Source organism: Microcebus murinus, chromosome 28 (assembly GCF_040939455.1).
Source record: "Microcebus murinus isolate Inina chromosome 28, M.murinus_Inina_mat1.0, whole genome shotgun sequence".
In the NCBI taxonomy this organism is placed as follows: Eukaryota; Metazoa; Chordata; class Mammalia; order Primates; family Cheirogaleidae; genus Microcebus; species Microcebus murinus.
In genome coordinates this window covers 1,023,436-1,039,083 of record NC_134131.1, presented here as the reverse complement: position 1 = coordinate 1,039,083, position 15,648 = coordinate 1,023,436, and the positions used below count along the sequence as shown (strand labels likewise).

General features: G+C 58.8%; 1 protein-coding gene across 4 annotated transcripts; it reads left to right on the top strand.

Moving 5' to 3' along the window:
* The first annotated feature begins 6,124 nt into the window (after positions 1–6,124).
* On the top strand, positions 6,125–15,444 carry SNCB (synuclein beta). 4 transcript variants are annotated; one of them, XM_020284275.2, is made up of 6 exons: positions 6,125–6,365; positions 6,939–7,068; positions 10,167–10,196; positions 10,391–10,509; positions 14,440–14,529; positions 14,873–15,444. In XM_020284275.2, the coding sequence occupies exons 2-6, from the start codon at positions 6,948–6,950 to the stop codon at positions 14,903–14,905; spliced, it is 393 nt and encodes a 130-aa protein (XP_020139864.1). In that variant the 5' UTR covers positions 6,125–6,365; positions 6,939–6,947; the 3' UTR covers positions 14,906–15,444. The 4 variants fall into 4 exon arrangements, with proteins under 4 accessions (XP_020139864.1, XP_020139862.1, XP_075854573.1 ...); XM_020284273.2 differs by having other exon boundaries at positions 10,167–10,208; XM_075998458.1 differs by lacking the exon at positions 6,125–6,365 and adding an exon at positions 6,568–6,619 and having other exon boundaries at positions 10,167–10,208.
* The last annotated feature ends 204 nt before the right edge of the window (positions 15,445–15,648 follow it).

Sequence of the window (15,648 nt, the reverse complement as noted above, 5' to 3'; positions counted from 1 at the left end):
AACCTCAAATTCCTGGGCTCAAGCGATCCTCCTGCCTCAGCCTCCCGAGTAGCTGGGACTACAGGCATGCGCCACCATACCTGGCTAATTTTTTTTCTATATATATTAGCTGTCCAATTACTTTCTTTCTATTTATAGTAGAGATGGGGTCTTGCTCTTGCTCAGGCTGGTTTCGAACTCCTGACCTCGAACAATCCACCCGCCTCGGCCTCCCAGAGTGCTAGGGTTACAGGCGTGAGCCTCCGCGCCCGCCCTCCTCAGTACATTCTTAGGAGGAGGAAAGGGAAGGGCAGAACAGAAAGGTCCCTGGTCTGGGGAGGGGGCGCCGAAACAACGGGCGGTCCTGAGACTCGCAGGTCTAGGGCCTGCCCAGCAGGGACACGGGAGCCTGAGCTTTGCCACCCTATGCTCTAAAGGGCGGGGGAGAGAATCCATCCTGCTGGAAAGTGACAGCCCCAGACCCATGCCCCTTTCTGGGGATAGCACATATGCAGAGAGAGGAAGAAAGATAGGGGTATCCCCACCCCCGCAATTGGCTAACACTCAGTGAACCTAGGTCAAGGATGTTCAGGTGTTCATTGTCACTGATATTGCAACTTTTCTGCAGGTTCTGTAGGTACTATTCTTGCACCTTTTCTCTGAGTTTGAAATTTTTCAAAATAAAAAAGTTACAGAAAAGGCCTGGCGCGGTGGCTCACGCCTGTCATCCTAGCACTCTGGGAGGCCGAGGCGGGCGGATTGCTCGAGGTCAGGAGTTAAAAACCAGCCTGAGCAAGAGCGAGACCCCGGCTCTACTATAAAAAAATAGAAAGAAATTAATTGGCCAACTAATATATATAGAAAAAATTAGGCGGGCATGGTGGCACATGCCTGTAGTCCCAGCTACGTAGGAGGCTGAGGCAGGAGGATCGCCTGAGCCCAGGAGTTTGAGGTTGCTGTGAGCTAGGCTGATGCCATGGCACTCACTCTAGCCTGGGCAACAAAGCGAGACTCTGTCTCCAAAATAAAAATAAAAAAAGAAGAAGTAGAGACAGAGATGCTAGTGGCTCACTCAGTAACCTTTCTCCCTTTCTCCCAGTTTTATTCTGGGAAGTCATATGCCCAGCTAAATGACCATACTTTTCTAGCCTAACCGAAGCTAGAGGTAGCCAAGGAGAGAGAAACTCAAGTTGTTGGCTTCTGGGAAGACTCCTTAAGAAAGAGACAGACAACGGGCAGGTGCTCTGTTTACCCTATTTCCTTCCCCTTCTCCTGCTGTCTGTCTGCATAGATGTGATGACTGCAGCTGCAGTAGCCATCTTGGGCCATGAGGTCACCTTGAGGATGAAATCCCTGTACTAAGGATGGTGCATCAGAAAGTAGGAGTCTGGGCTGGGCGTGGTGGCTCACGCCTGTCATCCTAGCACTCTGGGAGGCTGAGGCGGGCGGATTGCTCCAGGTCAGGAGTTTGAAACCAGCCTGAGCAAGAGCAAGACCCCGTCTCTACTATAAATGGAAAGAAATTAATTGGCCAACTGATATATATATATATATATATATATAATTAGTCGGGCATGGTGGCTCCTGCCTGTCGTCCTAGCTACTCGGGAGGCTGAGGCAGGAGGATCGCTTGAGCCCAGGAGTTTGAGGTTGCTGTGAGCTAGGCTGATGCCAGGGCACTCACGCTAGCCTGGGCAACAAAGCAAGACTCTGTCTCAAAAAAGAAAAAAAAGAAAGTAGGAGTCTGGGTTCCTGACAGCTGTGCAGTCACCACACCAACTGGAGACTGCTTAGCACTGGACTTCTCCAAGTGCAAGAATAAACTCTGGACTTTTCCACCTGCCACAACCTGTGGTGGGAATGCTGACCACCACTTGTAAGGTCGTTCTCATCTTTCAAAACTCGGCTTAAATGTCACTTTCTCCTGGAGGCTTCCGTTTGAGGCCCCTTTCCTCTTCGGGCTCACTGCTGTTAAGCTCCCAGCAGCCGCCTTCCTGCCACTGGCCCCCCCTCTGGCCTCCTCCTCACTCTCTGCTGCACCTTCTCAGCCTGTCCCCAGGCTCCTCGGCCTCTGGCCACCCATGAAGGTTGCAGCGTCTCAGGACTCTGTTCTCGGCCCTCTCTTCTTTTCCCTCTCCACGTTCCCCCGGACGATGGAGTCATCCCCATGGCTCCATCCCCGTCTCTCTGCTAATGACTCCAAACCCAGTAGTGTACCCATCTGGCTTGGCCCGACTCATGAGAACAATTGTTAAAGGTTCAGGAATTGTGCAAACCAGTCGTTATGGCCATTATTAAAAATTAAATCTGGCTGGGCATAGTGAGTGGTTCATGCCTGTAATCTCAGCACTTTGGGAGGCCGAAGAGGGAGGATCGCTTGAGGCTAGGAGTTCAAAATCAGACTGGGCAATATACTGAGACCCCGTCTCTTCAAAATTTTTAAAACATTAGCCAGGCATGGTGGCATGTGCCTGTAGTCTCAGCTACTTGGGAGGCTGAGGCAGGAGGATCGCTTCAGCCCAGCAGTTGGAGGTTACAGTGAGCTATGATGGTGCCACTGCTCTCTACTCTGGGTGACAGAGTGAGACCCTATCTCAAAAAAAAAAACATTTAAATCATAAAAATTTACAATTAAATAAATTATGTTAAAAACAAAGCTGATAAGCCAGGCACAGTGGCTCATAGTTGTAATCCCAGCAATTTGGGGGGCTAAGGTGAGAGGATCGCTTGAGGCCAGGAATACAAGACCAGCATGAGAAACATGGTGAGACCGTGTCTCTCTCCAGAAAAAAATTTAGAAACTAGCCAGGCGCCATGGTGTACACCTGTAGCCCCAGCTACTCGGGAGGCTGAGGTAGGAGGATCGCTTGAGCCCTGGAGTTACAGGTTGCAGTGAGCTAGGATTGCCCCACTGCACTCACTCCAGCCTGGGAAACTGAGTGAAACCCTGTCTCAAAAAAAATAAAATAAAATAAAATAAAACAGACAAACAAATATAAAGGTGATAAATATTCAAAATTAATAAATTTCTAATTATTTAACTATTATCTATGTTCTTAAGATTATTTTCATCTACATGATCTGTATCATGAAAGTACTATATAGTTGAACCAGTTCCTTGTTCAGTGACATCAAACCGATGGGTGGAAACCAACTGTGGTGGGAGTATTTATTACCACAGATACTGGCAAACTCTACAAATACAGGTGTTCCTCCCCACCCCGGCCCCTCCCCCACCCCGGCCCCTCCCCCACCCCGACTTTGGAGAGCCGCTGGTGCCTTTTGCCCAGGACTCCCCGGTACACCAGGCTCCAGTCTACGCCTGAAGCCGGCCTGCAGTGCGCCCTTGAGCTCTGGGCTGGGATAACATACTGTCTGCCGGACACCCCCTCCCCCAGCACGCTGCCCCACCCCCTCAGTGCCCTTTCATTTTGCAGCATTGTTGCTCACCCCACTGTCCAAGCCAGAGACCTGGGAGTCTCCCTAGACTCGTCCCTGTCTCTCCTGCCCAACGCCTGATAAGTCACCCCCTCAGTGTCATCCAGATCTCTCCCTGCAGCCCTGTTCCAGCCTCCCCGTGGTGGCTTCCCTGCTTCAGAATTCCTCATCCCTCCTGCGGACTCTGCCCTAGCTTCCCACTGATCTTTCCATGCCAGCCTGGTGCTCCCCGGACCTGCCTCCATTTGGCCCCACGAAATGCAAATCTCGTTAGGTTGCTCCTGTGCTGACTTCCCGTTTCCCATACTATGACACATACAGACACCCTTTTCTGTACACGCCATCTCTGGTCTTCTTTCTCTCTCCCTCCTCTCTCCTCCCTCCGGGTCAGCCCTTCGTCCTTCATCTTCCATCACACTCTCCGACACTCAGGGGTTCTTAATCTCAAGCCACAGAAATCACCCCCAGCCGATTTAAGCAGTTGAGGAGTTCGTTAACAAATACTGGGCAGCTCGAAGAGTCTCCAGGATGGCCGGCGGATCCCCGTGGAGACCACACAGCCTGTGGTGGTGCCCCCAGTCCCACCGCCAGGCACACCCATGGGGATTTCCTCCACCCTATGGCTGAGCATGGACGGTGCGGCTTGTCCCGTGGGCGCTGGACACTTCTAGGGTGAGTGTCACCGTTGCCACCCCCACAACCATACCAGACTCCCCGCTTGCCAGCTGCTGCCTGGCACCAGCTTCAGGATCCGAGTGTGAGGCTGGGGAGTCTGAGGCTGCACCTGTCAGTCCCATGTCCCTGGCTGCAAGGAACACAGGGGGCGCGAGTGTCCGGCAGCGTCACCTCCTAGAGGGGGAGACGGGCTCTGCCTCATCAGGGGGCAGATGTGGAAAAGGGGCAATTCCAATGCCAGAGGGGCCAAACATAACCCTCATGTTACTTTTTAAAATTATACAAGCAAAATACTATCCAAACAAAATAATCAAACAACAGAAAGAGAAAAGGTGACGAAATGCAATACTCCCCTCCCTGAGCCCTCTCGGTCCCATTTCCCAGGGTCAGCTACTGTCAGCAGTGTTTTGGAAGTCCTCGCAGATGTGCTCTTTGTTATATCTGCCAATAAATGAGTATGTATATATTTGCATACAAGGAGTTTGTGTGTAATGTATGTAGTGGGTGATAAGTATGCCCATGCTAATAATGCATAATCTGTATTTTGATGCGTAGGAAATTACAATTTTCTATGCATCACAATTGGCCCATGCCACACATTCCAGTTTGGCGCCTGGCTTCTCCCACTTAACACTGTATCTTGACGTGCGGCCACAGCAGCCGCTCTGGGCTCATCCTCTCTAACCAGAGCCCAGCATTGCGCTGGGGGGATATGCCACAATCAACCGGCCAGTCCTCTGCACAGATAGTCGTTTAGATCATTTTTCCTGTTTCACTACAACAAGCCGTGCTGCAGTGAACATCCTGCACAAACGTCTGTGCACATGTGTGTGTGTGTGTGTGTGTGTGTGTGTGTGTGTAGAGATCCTCGGGTCAGTTCCTGGAAGGGGAGCTGTTGGCTCAAAGCAGCATGAGTTTATGCTTTTAGTAAACATTGCCAAAGTGCCTTCCAAAAAGCCTGCGTCCATTTGCAGCCCTACCAGCGGCCTGTGAACATTTTTTTTCCCCTGGGCCCTGGAAAGTCTGGCTGCAGGCTGCCCCTCGCCTGACTGCCTGTCACTTGCACACCCTGTGTTTCTGGCCACAGTGCTTTGCCCATGCTATACCACCGCCCAAATGCCCCCTTCCCCCCTGGTCTGCATAATGAAATCGTACTGGTCCTGCCAGCCCCCAGCTCAGATGTCACCTCCTTTTCCTGGCCTTCCCTGACTCCTGCAAGCTGCCAGTGCCCCTTTCCTTTGGGATCCTGCAGCTGCTTGGGCATAGTACTTTCATGGCACCAGCTGAGGGACTACTGTGTACCTGGCATGGTATGACCATTTTGACAATCTCCGCCATAACCACACAAAAAAACGTGGTCATCTCCTCTTCCTCCTTCCATAGGTACTGCCTTCTGCTGCTCCTAAGCACAGTCCTGCCTCAGGGCCTTTGCACTGGCAGTTCCCGCTCTGTGGATCCGGGTCTTGGCCTTGGTGCCTCTCTGTTCCCTCAGCTCCCGCACCGCCCCTCCAGTCCCTGTGTTGCGGCACCGTCTTATCGTCTTCATGCCGCTCCGCACTGAGCTGTCCATACATTTATTTTCTATCCTCCTCTCATCTCTGCACGTACACCCTTCCCACGGCAAGCCCCCCCCCCAACAGTGACCTTGTTCTTCCTTTCCCCTGCCTGCAGCCTCGAACCTGCACCGCCTGTCTCAGCGCTCAGTAGACATTCCTTGGATGAGCCCCTCGTGATCCACGGGAAAGGAGACCAGAGCTGAGTGGCCCAAGTCCCGCAGTCCCTAAAAAGCAAAGCCGAGGGCGAGCCCGCGTGAACCCCGGCGCCGGCCTCATTGCTCCCCTACCCCTGGCGCGCCGCCCGGTCCCTCTCGCGCCATCTCCCCGCAGGCCACGCGGGTCTCGCGCCCCTGGGTCCCCAGCGGCGCGCGGGCCGCCCGGGAGGCTCGGCGGCGGCGGCGCGCGGCCCCCTCCCCGCGCCTGTCAGTCAGGCCGAGGGGCGGGCGGCCGCCAGGGGGGGCGCTGAGCTCAGAGCTGCCGCAGCGCCGGCGCGGGGACCGAGCGCGCGAGCCGGCTGGGCGCGAGGAGCGAGCGAGCGAGCGAGCGGCGGCTGGCGACGCAGCCCGGACCCGGCACTGCTGCGCCCCTGCCCTGGGCCCGCGCCCGAGCGCCTGGCCACGGCCCGACCCCGACCGGCCCGAGTGCGCCCCAGCGCCGCCGAGCCGACCCCGCGCCCGCCGCGGCCGCCGCTGCATCCCTGCCCGGGCCCGCATCCAGGTGGGGCGGCGCGCGCCGGGGAAGCGCGGAGGGCTGGGGGCGCAGAGGGGACCGGATGACGGGAGGAAGGGACGGGGTAGGGAGCGGGGGCCGGGGGCGCGCGTCAGTGCGCAGCCCGGGGCACGCGTGTCCGCAGCTGTCCGGGTGGCCGTGCGGACGTGCGTCCGCGCCCGTGTGTGCCGGGGTGTCCGTGCGCGTTTGAGCGTCTGCGTGTCCTGTATGTGCGCGTGAGCGTGTCGGCGGTGTATGTCTGTGTGCGTGACCGTGCGACTCTGTCATGTGTGCGCAGGCAGCCCCGGGTCTTCCAGCCGAGCCCGGCGCTCCGGTTTCGCGGGGCTGCAGGTTGCGGGGCCCCGGATAACCGAGGCGCTGGCCCCTCCCGCGTCCCCGGGTTTCAAGGACGCTAGGACTCGCTGGGGCCCAAAGGCCTCTCCCTGGGGAGTGGGGGCCGAGGCGGGCTGCGAAGGGCGCCGCGGTCTCGGGGAGGGCGGGGAGGGGCACCGCGTCCCCCGGGAAGGGCTGGGCTGGAGGGTGCGGGGCCAGCGAGCGGTGCCGTGTGTTCGCCCTCCCCAGGCCGTCAGGATGGACGTGTTCATGAAGGGCCTGTCCATGGCCAAGGAGGGCGTTGTGGCTGCCGCGGAGAAAACCAAGCAGGGGGTCACAGAGGCGGCAGAGAAGACCAAGGAGGGCGTCCTCTACGTCGGTGCGCCGGGCGCGGGGCTTCTGGGGCGTGGGGGCTCGGGTGTCCTCTGAGGGTGAGGGGCCGGGCCCTCCCGGGAGTGGGGGACCTGGGCAGGACAATATGAGTCAGCAGATGGGGCCGGGTCAGCAGGGGTCACTGGGGACATAGCCAGCAGATGGAACCCTGGGTTGGTGTCAGAAAGGGGGGCAGGGTAGGAGTCGGGGATGTTGGGGTTCAGCTGAGAGGCCAGGGACCAATGCAGCCATCAAAGCAGAGAGCTTCCTTTTTCTTATCGTTATTAATAGTTACCTGGCATGGAACCCTTATTCCAGGCCAAGCACTATGTAAAAAGCCTATGTAACATCCATTACCTCATTTAATGCTCCCAGCCCATTCTACAGACCAGGGAAACTGGGGTTCCCAGAGGTCTAAATACCTTGCCCAAGGTCACACAGGGCAGAACCTGAAGCTGGAGTTTGAACCCAGCTTTACAGACTCCGAAGCCCTCTCCCTCCCCTTGTGGGCCCTCCCTCCAGGCCTCCTCCCCGGCTACCTGCAAGGCTCAGGTGCTCTCCAGGCCTCACTGCCTCCCGTGCCTGTGGTCCCTACTTTACCATCTCTCCTCCAGCTCCACCCTCCTTGCAGTTGCCAGCAGGTACCAGGAGAAGGGCCAGGTGGTTAAAATCTCTCACCCTAAGTGTGAAAGGAGACTGAGCCTGTGGGGTCATTTGCATTAAATGGAAAAAAGGCTGGAAACTGGCATTTGCTGGTTCCATATAGTGATTCGGGGCTTGCTTATGAGAAGCAGATATAATTATCCCCATTGCAGGCTCAAGAGGGCTGAATCACTTGCCCAGGGCTGTGGCAGGTTTGGATTGTGGTCATTTGAAAAATATTTGGTGGCTATGCATCACCTTTGCATAACGTTGGTGGGTGGGGACCACATGCAGGTAGGGTGAAAAGAGGGAGCTTCTGAGGAGATGGCAAAGAGCCAGGTGGGGAGCTGGGGGATGCAGAAAAGGCAAGTGCAAAGGCCCTGAGGTAGGCTGGAGAATGGAGGGAAGGAAGCAGCCTGGGGGGGGGAGATATCAGAGAGGTGGGTGGGAGCCAGGTCACCAGGGACCCTTGCCGGCCCAGGCAAAGCACTGTTGTAACTGCCATGAGAGATGGTAAGCAAGGGACTGCCACGATCTGACTTCAGTTTAGAGAGGTCTCTCAGGCCTCTGGGCACAGAGCAACTTGCAGGGAGGCCCCCTGGGAGGAAGTGTAGCCCCCAGGTAAGGGCTGCTGGGGCAAGGGCAGTAGGACAGAGACCGGGAGAAGGATTGAGCCCACATCTGCCTGAGCCCAGCTCTGGCCTCCCCTCTTCCTCCTCCCCAATGCCTTTCACTCCTGTCAGCCACTGGCACCCTGACACCGTCTCCACTGTAGACTCGGCCCCTCTGAGCCCTGCTTCCCTCCCCTGGGATTGGTACCACCTCCCCCTCCCCCTGCCCGGCAGCCCCCATGGGCTCTAGTTCCTACACGGACCGCACACCCGGCACTGAGTGCCCTCACGGGCCTGCCTCCGTCTGTGGGTCTCACCATGCCCACGGCCATGGCACACGGATGGCCTGGGAAGCACAGCTCTCCGTGCCTTGCCTGCGGGGGGCCCTGAGCCCCCGCGGCCCTCTCCAGTCTCCTCTCTGGTAGCCACCTGCTCCCCCTTGCTGGAGGCCCGGGAGTCCCCTCCTCACCCACACAGGCCCCGAAGTCTGCAAGTCCTCTCCCCACGACTTGAGACCCAGGGAGTGGGCACTCGCAAACAAAGGTTTGTGGGAGCAACGAACGGGGGCATGCATGCAGCCGTGCCCTCCTGGCGCCGGGCTCTGGCCGGCGTCACCCTGAGGACCCTGTCTTCCCACTCCCGCGCCGGCCTCAGCCTGCCCAAACACCCGTTCGGGCTCCTTCAGCAGTTGTCTGGGGTCCCATGTTGTCAGGCAGGAGGCCCCTACTCCTCGGAGGGCCCTCCAGCCCAGATCAGGCTCCCCCACCTTTCCCAGCAGCCCCCCATTTTGATGTGACCCCGTTGGTACCCTCCTGGGAAGGACCCCACCATCAGTCATAATTCCACCCTGCACCTAAGACCCCTCACACTTTGGCCAGAAGGAGGCTCTGCCCCTCTGTTGGATGGAGTCTGCAGAGCAGATGGAGTGGCACGCAGGGAGACCTGGGCTGCAGGGGCAACCTTTGAAAGTGCAGGGCTTTGTCGCCCTGCAGCTCCGCCCCCACTCCCACCCCTCCTGCGTCCTCCTGTCCTGGGCTGTGTACTCCCAGAGTGGCTGGTAGCAGAAGTTTTGGGCTCAGAAAGACCTGAGCTTGAATGCCAGTCCAGCCTTCCTCGAGGTGGGCCCCTTCCTGAGCTTCTGTTTTCCGTCCGTGAACAAGGACAATGACAGCAGCCACCTCCCGGGGCCGGGGAAAGATGAGCTGAAGGGCCAGTGCAGCGCTCTGCCTGGTGCTGGGGTGCAGCCAGCACCCACATTTGGGGAGCAGGCATCCCAAGGGACAGGGGAGCGCCGGCAATGAGAAGAGGGAGCTAGCGTGAGGGCAGGGTTGTGGGATGGTGGCATCCAAGGGGGCAGTGATCGGGCCAGGATGCCCACTGCCACCAGGGCATCCGAGGGGGCAGTGATCGGGCCAGGATGCCCACTGCCACCAGGGCATCCGAGGGGGCAGTGATCGGGCCAGGATGCCCACTGCCACCAGGGCATCCGAGGGGGCAGTGATCGGGCCAGGATGCCCACTGCCACCAGGGCATCCGAGGGGGCAGTGATCGGGCCAGGATGCCCACTGCCACCAGGGCATCCGAGGGGGCAGTGATCGGGCCAGGATGCCCACTGCCACCAGGGCATCCGAGGGGGCAGTGATCGGGCCAGGATGCCCACTGCCACCAGGGCATCCAAGGGGGCAGTGATTGGGCCAGGATGCCCACTGCCACCAGGGCATCCAAGGGGGCAGTGATCGGGCCAGGATGCCCACTGCCACCAGGGTCCCTCGGCCCACTCTCGCCACTGTGCTATGCTGGAGTCCCCGTTCCTCTGCTCAGAGCCCTTAAACGCGCTCTTTCTCTCCCACAGGAAGCAAGACCCGAGAAGGGGTGGTGCAAGGTGTGGCTTCAGGTACCAGCCCAGACCTGGCGCAACCCCCTCCCTCACCCAGCCTGTGGTCTGGCCGGGAGCCTGAGGGGAGGGGCGGGGTGGGGGTCTCCCAAGGCTTTATGGGGGATGCACCATGGGGAGGACAGCCCCGGGATACTGCACCCTGGGCCCCAAACCCCCTCCCCACCCCCTCCTTGCCGCAGTGGCTGAGAAAACCAAGGAGCAAGCCTCACATCTGGGAGGAGCCGTGTTCTCCGGGGCCGGGAACATTGCAGCGGCTACGGGCCTGGTGAAGAAGGAGGAGTTCCCCAGCGATCTAAAGGTGAGTGGTCGCCCCACCACACGGGCACACACGCTGGGCACACAGAGACCTGCAGCCACCCTCCCCTGTGCCCCCAGCCCCACCGCCACCAGCCTGTGCTACAAGCCACCTTGCCTCACGTCCTGCCAAGCTGTGCCAGGCACAGCTCAGAATGAGCTGGAAGGAAGGCGTGCATGGGAGTGATACTCCCTGTGACAGGGACCCACACCTGGCCGTCTTTGTGTATCCTGCTTGCCCACGTGACCCAGACTACTGCTGGCCGTGTCTGCATGTGTCGCTGGTTGTTCGTTCATTTCTCTTCATTCAGCAAATGTCCGTGCTGGAGAGGGATTGCTCTAGAGGTTGCCACAGCTGACATGGTAGTGGGAGCAGACAGGCAGTAAAAGCAAGCCAGTGAGCAGGACGGTTTCAGACAGGAATGAGCACTGGGGGAAGAGGCAGCGGGGGTGATGGGCTAGAGCCAAGGGGGGAGGGGGCTACTTCCACTGCGGAGGCTTCTCCAACGAGGTGCCATTTGGGCTGACACTCAAGGGAGGGGAGAGACGCAGGCGAGAGATATGATGTTCGGGAAGCGTGTTTCAGGCAGTAGGAAAGGCAAGTGCAAAGGCCCTGAGGAAGGTGCGAGCAGGTGTGAGCCATGAGGGGTGGGGGCGGTCTGTATACTGAATGTTTGTGAGGCCCCCATGAGGACCCCCTTAGGGTCAGAGCTGTGAGCTCTGGAGCCCCCAGAGCTGGGTTTCAGTCCCAACTCTGCCACTTGCTGGCTGCGTGCCCCCTGGGCAGTCCTGTCATGCCTTTGGGTCTGGTTATTTGCTTGTAAAGTGCAAGATGGACACGATGGGATTCTCATGCAGATCGGAGATAATACAGATTAGAGGTTCTCAAAACTTGAGTGTTGATCAGAATCACCACAAGGCAGGTTACAATACAGACTGTGGGCCCCATCCCTAGCATTTCTGATTCGGGAGGTCTGAGGTGGGGCCCGAGAATCTGCCTTTCTAACAAGTCGCAGGTGACGCTAACGCTGCAGTTCCAGGGAGCATGCTCACATACAGAGACTGCAGGCAGCGAGCGCCCAGGAGAGATCGTGGCCACGTGATCGTGCGTGCAGTCCGAATCTGCCCCTAGGGACTCGTGTGGCCCCGGTAGCGTGTGCAAGTGTGCCGCCATGACGGTGTGCCTGTGGACCTATGCATGTGTGCACAGACACCTCCTCCACCGACACGGGCAGACTCCGCCTCCCCGGGAGCAGGGACCATCACCGTTTGGTCTGGGTGATCAGCACGAGTGTGTCCACCAGGCCGTGGGAGACCCCACACCACCCTCTCCCCCAGACATGTTGTATACGTGGCTCTTTCTACTGTCAGAAGTCTGGGTCTTGACTCAGAAGTTCTGGTTCAAGCCCTGCCTCTGCATTTTACCATCTGTGTGACTTCCCATTTCTTTTGTTTTGTTTTTTGAGACAGAGTCTCGCTTTGTTGCCCAGGCTAGAGTGGGTGCCGTGGCGTCAGCCTAGCTCACAGCAACCTCAAACTCCTGGGCTCAAGTGATCCTCCTGCCTCAGCCTCCCGAGTAGCTGGGACCACAGGCATGCACCACCATGCCCGGCTAATTTTTTGGATATATATTTTTAGTTGGTCAATTAATTACTTTCTGTATTTAGGAGAGACAGGGTCTTGCTCAGGCTGGTTTTGAACTCCTGACCTCGAGCAATCCGCCCACCTCAGCCTCCCAGAGTGCTAGGATTACAGGCGTGAGCTACCACGCCCGGCTCCCATTTCTTATAATCATGTTCCCAGTAATCGTCCCCATGCCTTGCTCTCTTGCATGGGTAGGCGCTGTCCTAGACATTTTACGTGGAGCAACTCACTGACTGTTCACAACGTCCCTATGAGCACTGGAACAGCCCATTTTACAGATGAAACTGAGGCTCAGAGAGGTGAAGTGACTTATCCAAGATCCCCGTTCCCGCCTGCCTCCCTTATTAGGTGGTTGGAGGATAAGCTCAAGTCCACGTCCCTGGAGTCCCCTGGTGCCGACACAGGGCCAGGCCCTGTGCAGACAGAGGCAGGTCTGGCCTGACGTCTCAGCCTCGAGGCCGTGTGCGCTGGGCCTTTGCACGGAACCATTTCTCTCGGGCACCTGCCACCTCCAGTGCCTGTTGACACCTCAAGGCTGCCCTCCCCAGGGAGCCCGAGATCATAGAGTTATAATCCAAACAGCAGCCCTTTGGGCCCCGGGATGCAGGCAGCCCATGCAAGCCCAGGGTCCGCATTTCTGAGAGTCTCTGCCCTCCAGCTTGCTTCCCCCACCGTCATGGGTCCCTCCTCGTCCTCCCAGCTAGTGAGTAGCAAGGCTGGGCTTTTTACGTGAATGTTTTACTGAAGTACAACACACAAGCAGAAAAGCTGCAGCCCCATGACACTTTCCCAAAGGGAACTGCCCCACAGAACCAGCGGCCAGCTCAAAATAGAACCTCCTACCCCCTGGGCCAGGACCAGGGTGAGACAGGGGGGTGTCAGGGACTCACTGTGGGGTCTCACTTTCATGGCCCCCAGAGCAAGTGCCTCCCTAACATTTGCCCCTAAGCGCCTTGCTCTTAGAGAGCAAAGGAGCTCAAGGGAGCCCGTCCCGACTCCTGTCACCACTGGCCAGTTGGGTGTTTTCGCTGCACGTCATGTTGTTATAAAGCACGTGCTCTTCTGTATCCGCCTCTTTTCATTCTCGGGAAGTTGTGCTCTTGTGCGGTGTTGTCGTTCTTCGTTCCTGTGTCGCCTTCTATTGTGTGGTTACCCCGCAATGTCCACATCCATTCGGCCGCTGCTGGACATCTGGGTTGCTTCTGAACAATGTGCTCAAGCTGAGGATTTTGCTGGGCTTTTTAACACTATGTCTCCTCCCTGGGTTCTGGTCATAGCTGGGTGACTTAGGGACAAATTAACATTTCCCTACCTCCTGGGCCTTGGCATATCCATCTGTGCAATGGGGGAAATAAGCCAGACCAGGAGCTTCAAACTCATGTGCCCACAGGGCCCACCTAGACAGGTAACGTGAAGGAGCTGGAGCTGCCCGGGTGGGGGTGGGGCACCCGGAGGGCAGATGTGGTCGGCACAGGCCTTCCCAGCGCCAGCCCTCCAGGATCCCAGGTGTGTGCCGCCCCCCATGAGGCTCTGTGCATGCAGAGCTCTGTACACAGCCGGGCATGTACCCCAGGCTACCTTGTGTGCAGCTAGCTCGGTCCCGTGACCGTGCACATACATGTGCTCGCCTGCAGGTGGCCGGCCATGTGTCTGGCAGCAGCCCCACATGCATGCCCACTGGTCTGGGCAGCAGATGCAGGGGGGCGGGGAGAGTCTTAGCTCACACATCCAAGCAACGCCATGAGCTGTTGCTTCCAGCTTATCTTAAAATAGCAACAGCTGAAGAAACCAGGCCACCGAGGGCCCTGGGGGAGGGATGGGTGGAAGGTGGCAGGGGATGGCTCAGCGCCCCCGCCCAGCCCTGTCCCTGGGCCTCCGTTTCCCTCCAGCCCCGGGGGAGCCCGCAGAGCTATCTCTGGGGTCCCCATTCCCAGCACGGAGACTGACACAAGGGAGCGGGGATAAATGGGTGGCTGAGTGTGCCATCTCTCCTGCCCGTCCCATCATGCCAAATGCTGGGAGTGCAGGAGGCTGCTAGGTGCTAAGGGGAGGGGTACGAGGGGCCAGCTCTCCCTCCACACCCTCGACTGATTGTGGGGGGGCTTCACCCTTCGCACCTCCATCCTACTTCCAAGACACTCCAAATAAACAATTTAATTAAAAATTCTCCTTGCACTGCCAACCCTCCCCTAGCCTTCCCCACTCTTCCAGCCAGCCAAAAGCTTCCCAGCGTAGGAATCTGGGGGGCATCCTGGCTGCCCTCACCAGCCTTCCCCTTCTCTGCCCACAGCCAGAGGAAGTGGCCCAGGAAGCTGCTGAGGAGCCGCTGATTGAGCCCCTGATGGAGCCAGAAGGGGAAAGCTATGAGGAACCACCCCAGGTGAGGAGGGGGCAGCCGGGCGGCAGGGTCGGGCTTTGGGTGTCTGCGAGGAATGGGGAGGGTCCCTGGCATGACAGGGTTGGGCCAGGGAGCTTCAGGCCCCTATTCCAGAACCCAGGGCCCAGGAGGTGGGAACAGGGAGGGGTGACAGATGGAGCCTAGTGCTGGCGCCCCTGCCCAGGAATAGCTACATTGTCCCCAGCTTCCAGCTTCCCCGCTGCCCAGGGGGAGGAGCATGCACTATTCTTTCTTGAGGGGAGGGGTCTCAGGCTCAGGCTTGGCCGCAGTCTCCAACCCCTCCTCCCTGTCGCTCTTCTCTACCGCACCCGCCCCCCTGCTGCAGGAGGAGTATCAGGAGTACGAGCCAGAGGCGTAAGGACCCAGGACGGCCCCACCAGCAGCACAATCCTCCCCTGCCCGTCCCCCAGAGCCAGGGCTGCCCTTCTACCCCTTCTCCCCAAACACGAGATCTTCCTTCCGCTCTGAGGCGCCCTCGGAGCCTGTGTTGGTGTCCGTCCGTCTGTCTGTCCCACCCGCCCGCGTGCAACCCTGGGGCGTGGACAGGGCCGGGGCTGCGGCTCGGCCCCTCCTGCCCAGTGTCTGCGTGGATGTCGCATGTTCTACGTGTTTTTCAAAGAAGATCCGAAAGCGCCGGCTCCCCCCCCCACCGTCCCCTCGACAGAGGCTCTCCCGGAGCCCCGCACCCCACTCCCACGTTGACCCCAAGAGCTTTTTTTTTTTAACCAAAACCAGGAGCCAGGCCGTGCCATGCCCCCTCCCTCAGCCGGCCGGGTCCGAGCGCGGGCGTCCTGTGTTGTCACTTGGCATGGAGAGCCCCCACCGCCCCGTGTGAGCGTGTCCCGGCGGGCGGGCCCGGCCGCCCGCGTGTCCGTGAATAAAGCCAATCTGTCTGTAGCCGGCGCGCGCGGGCTGGGCTGGGCCGTGCGGGGGCCGCGGCGCGGCGGGCCCGTCTCCCTCCCCCTCCGCCCGCCCCCGAACCGCAGAGGGAGCCCCGGGACCGCAGAGGGGGCCCCCGGACCGCAGAGGGAGCCCCCGGACCGCAGAGGGAGCCCCGGGACCGCAGAGGGAGCCCCCGGACCGCAGAGGGAGCCCCGGGAC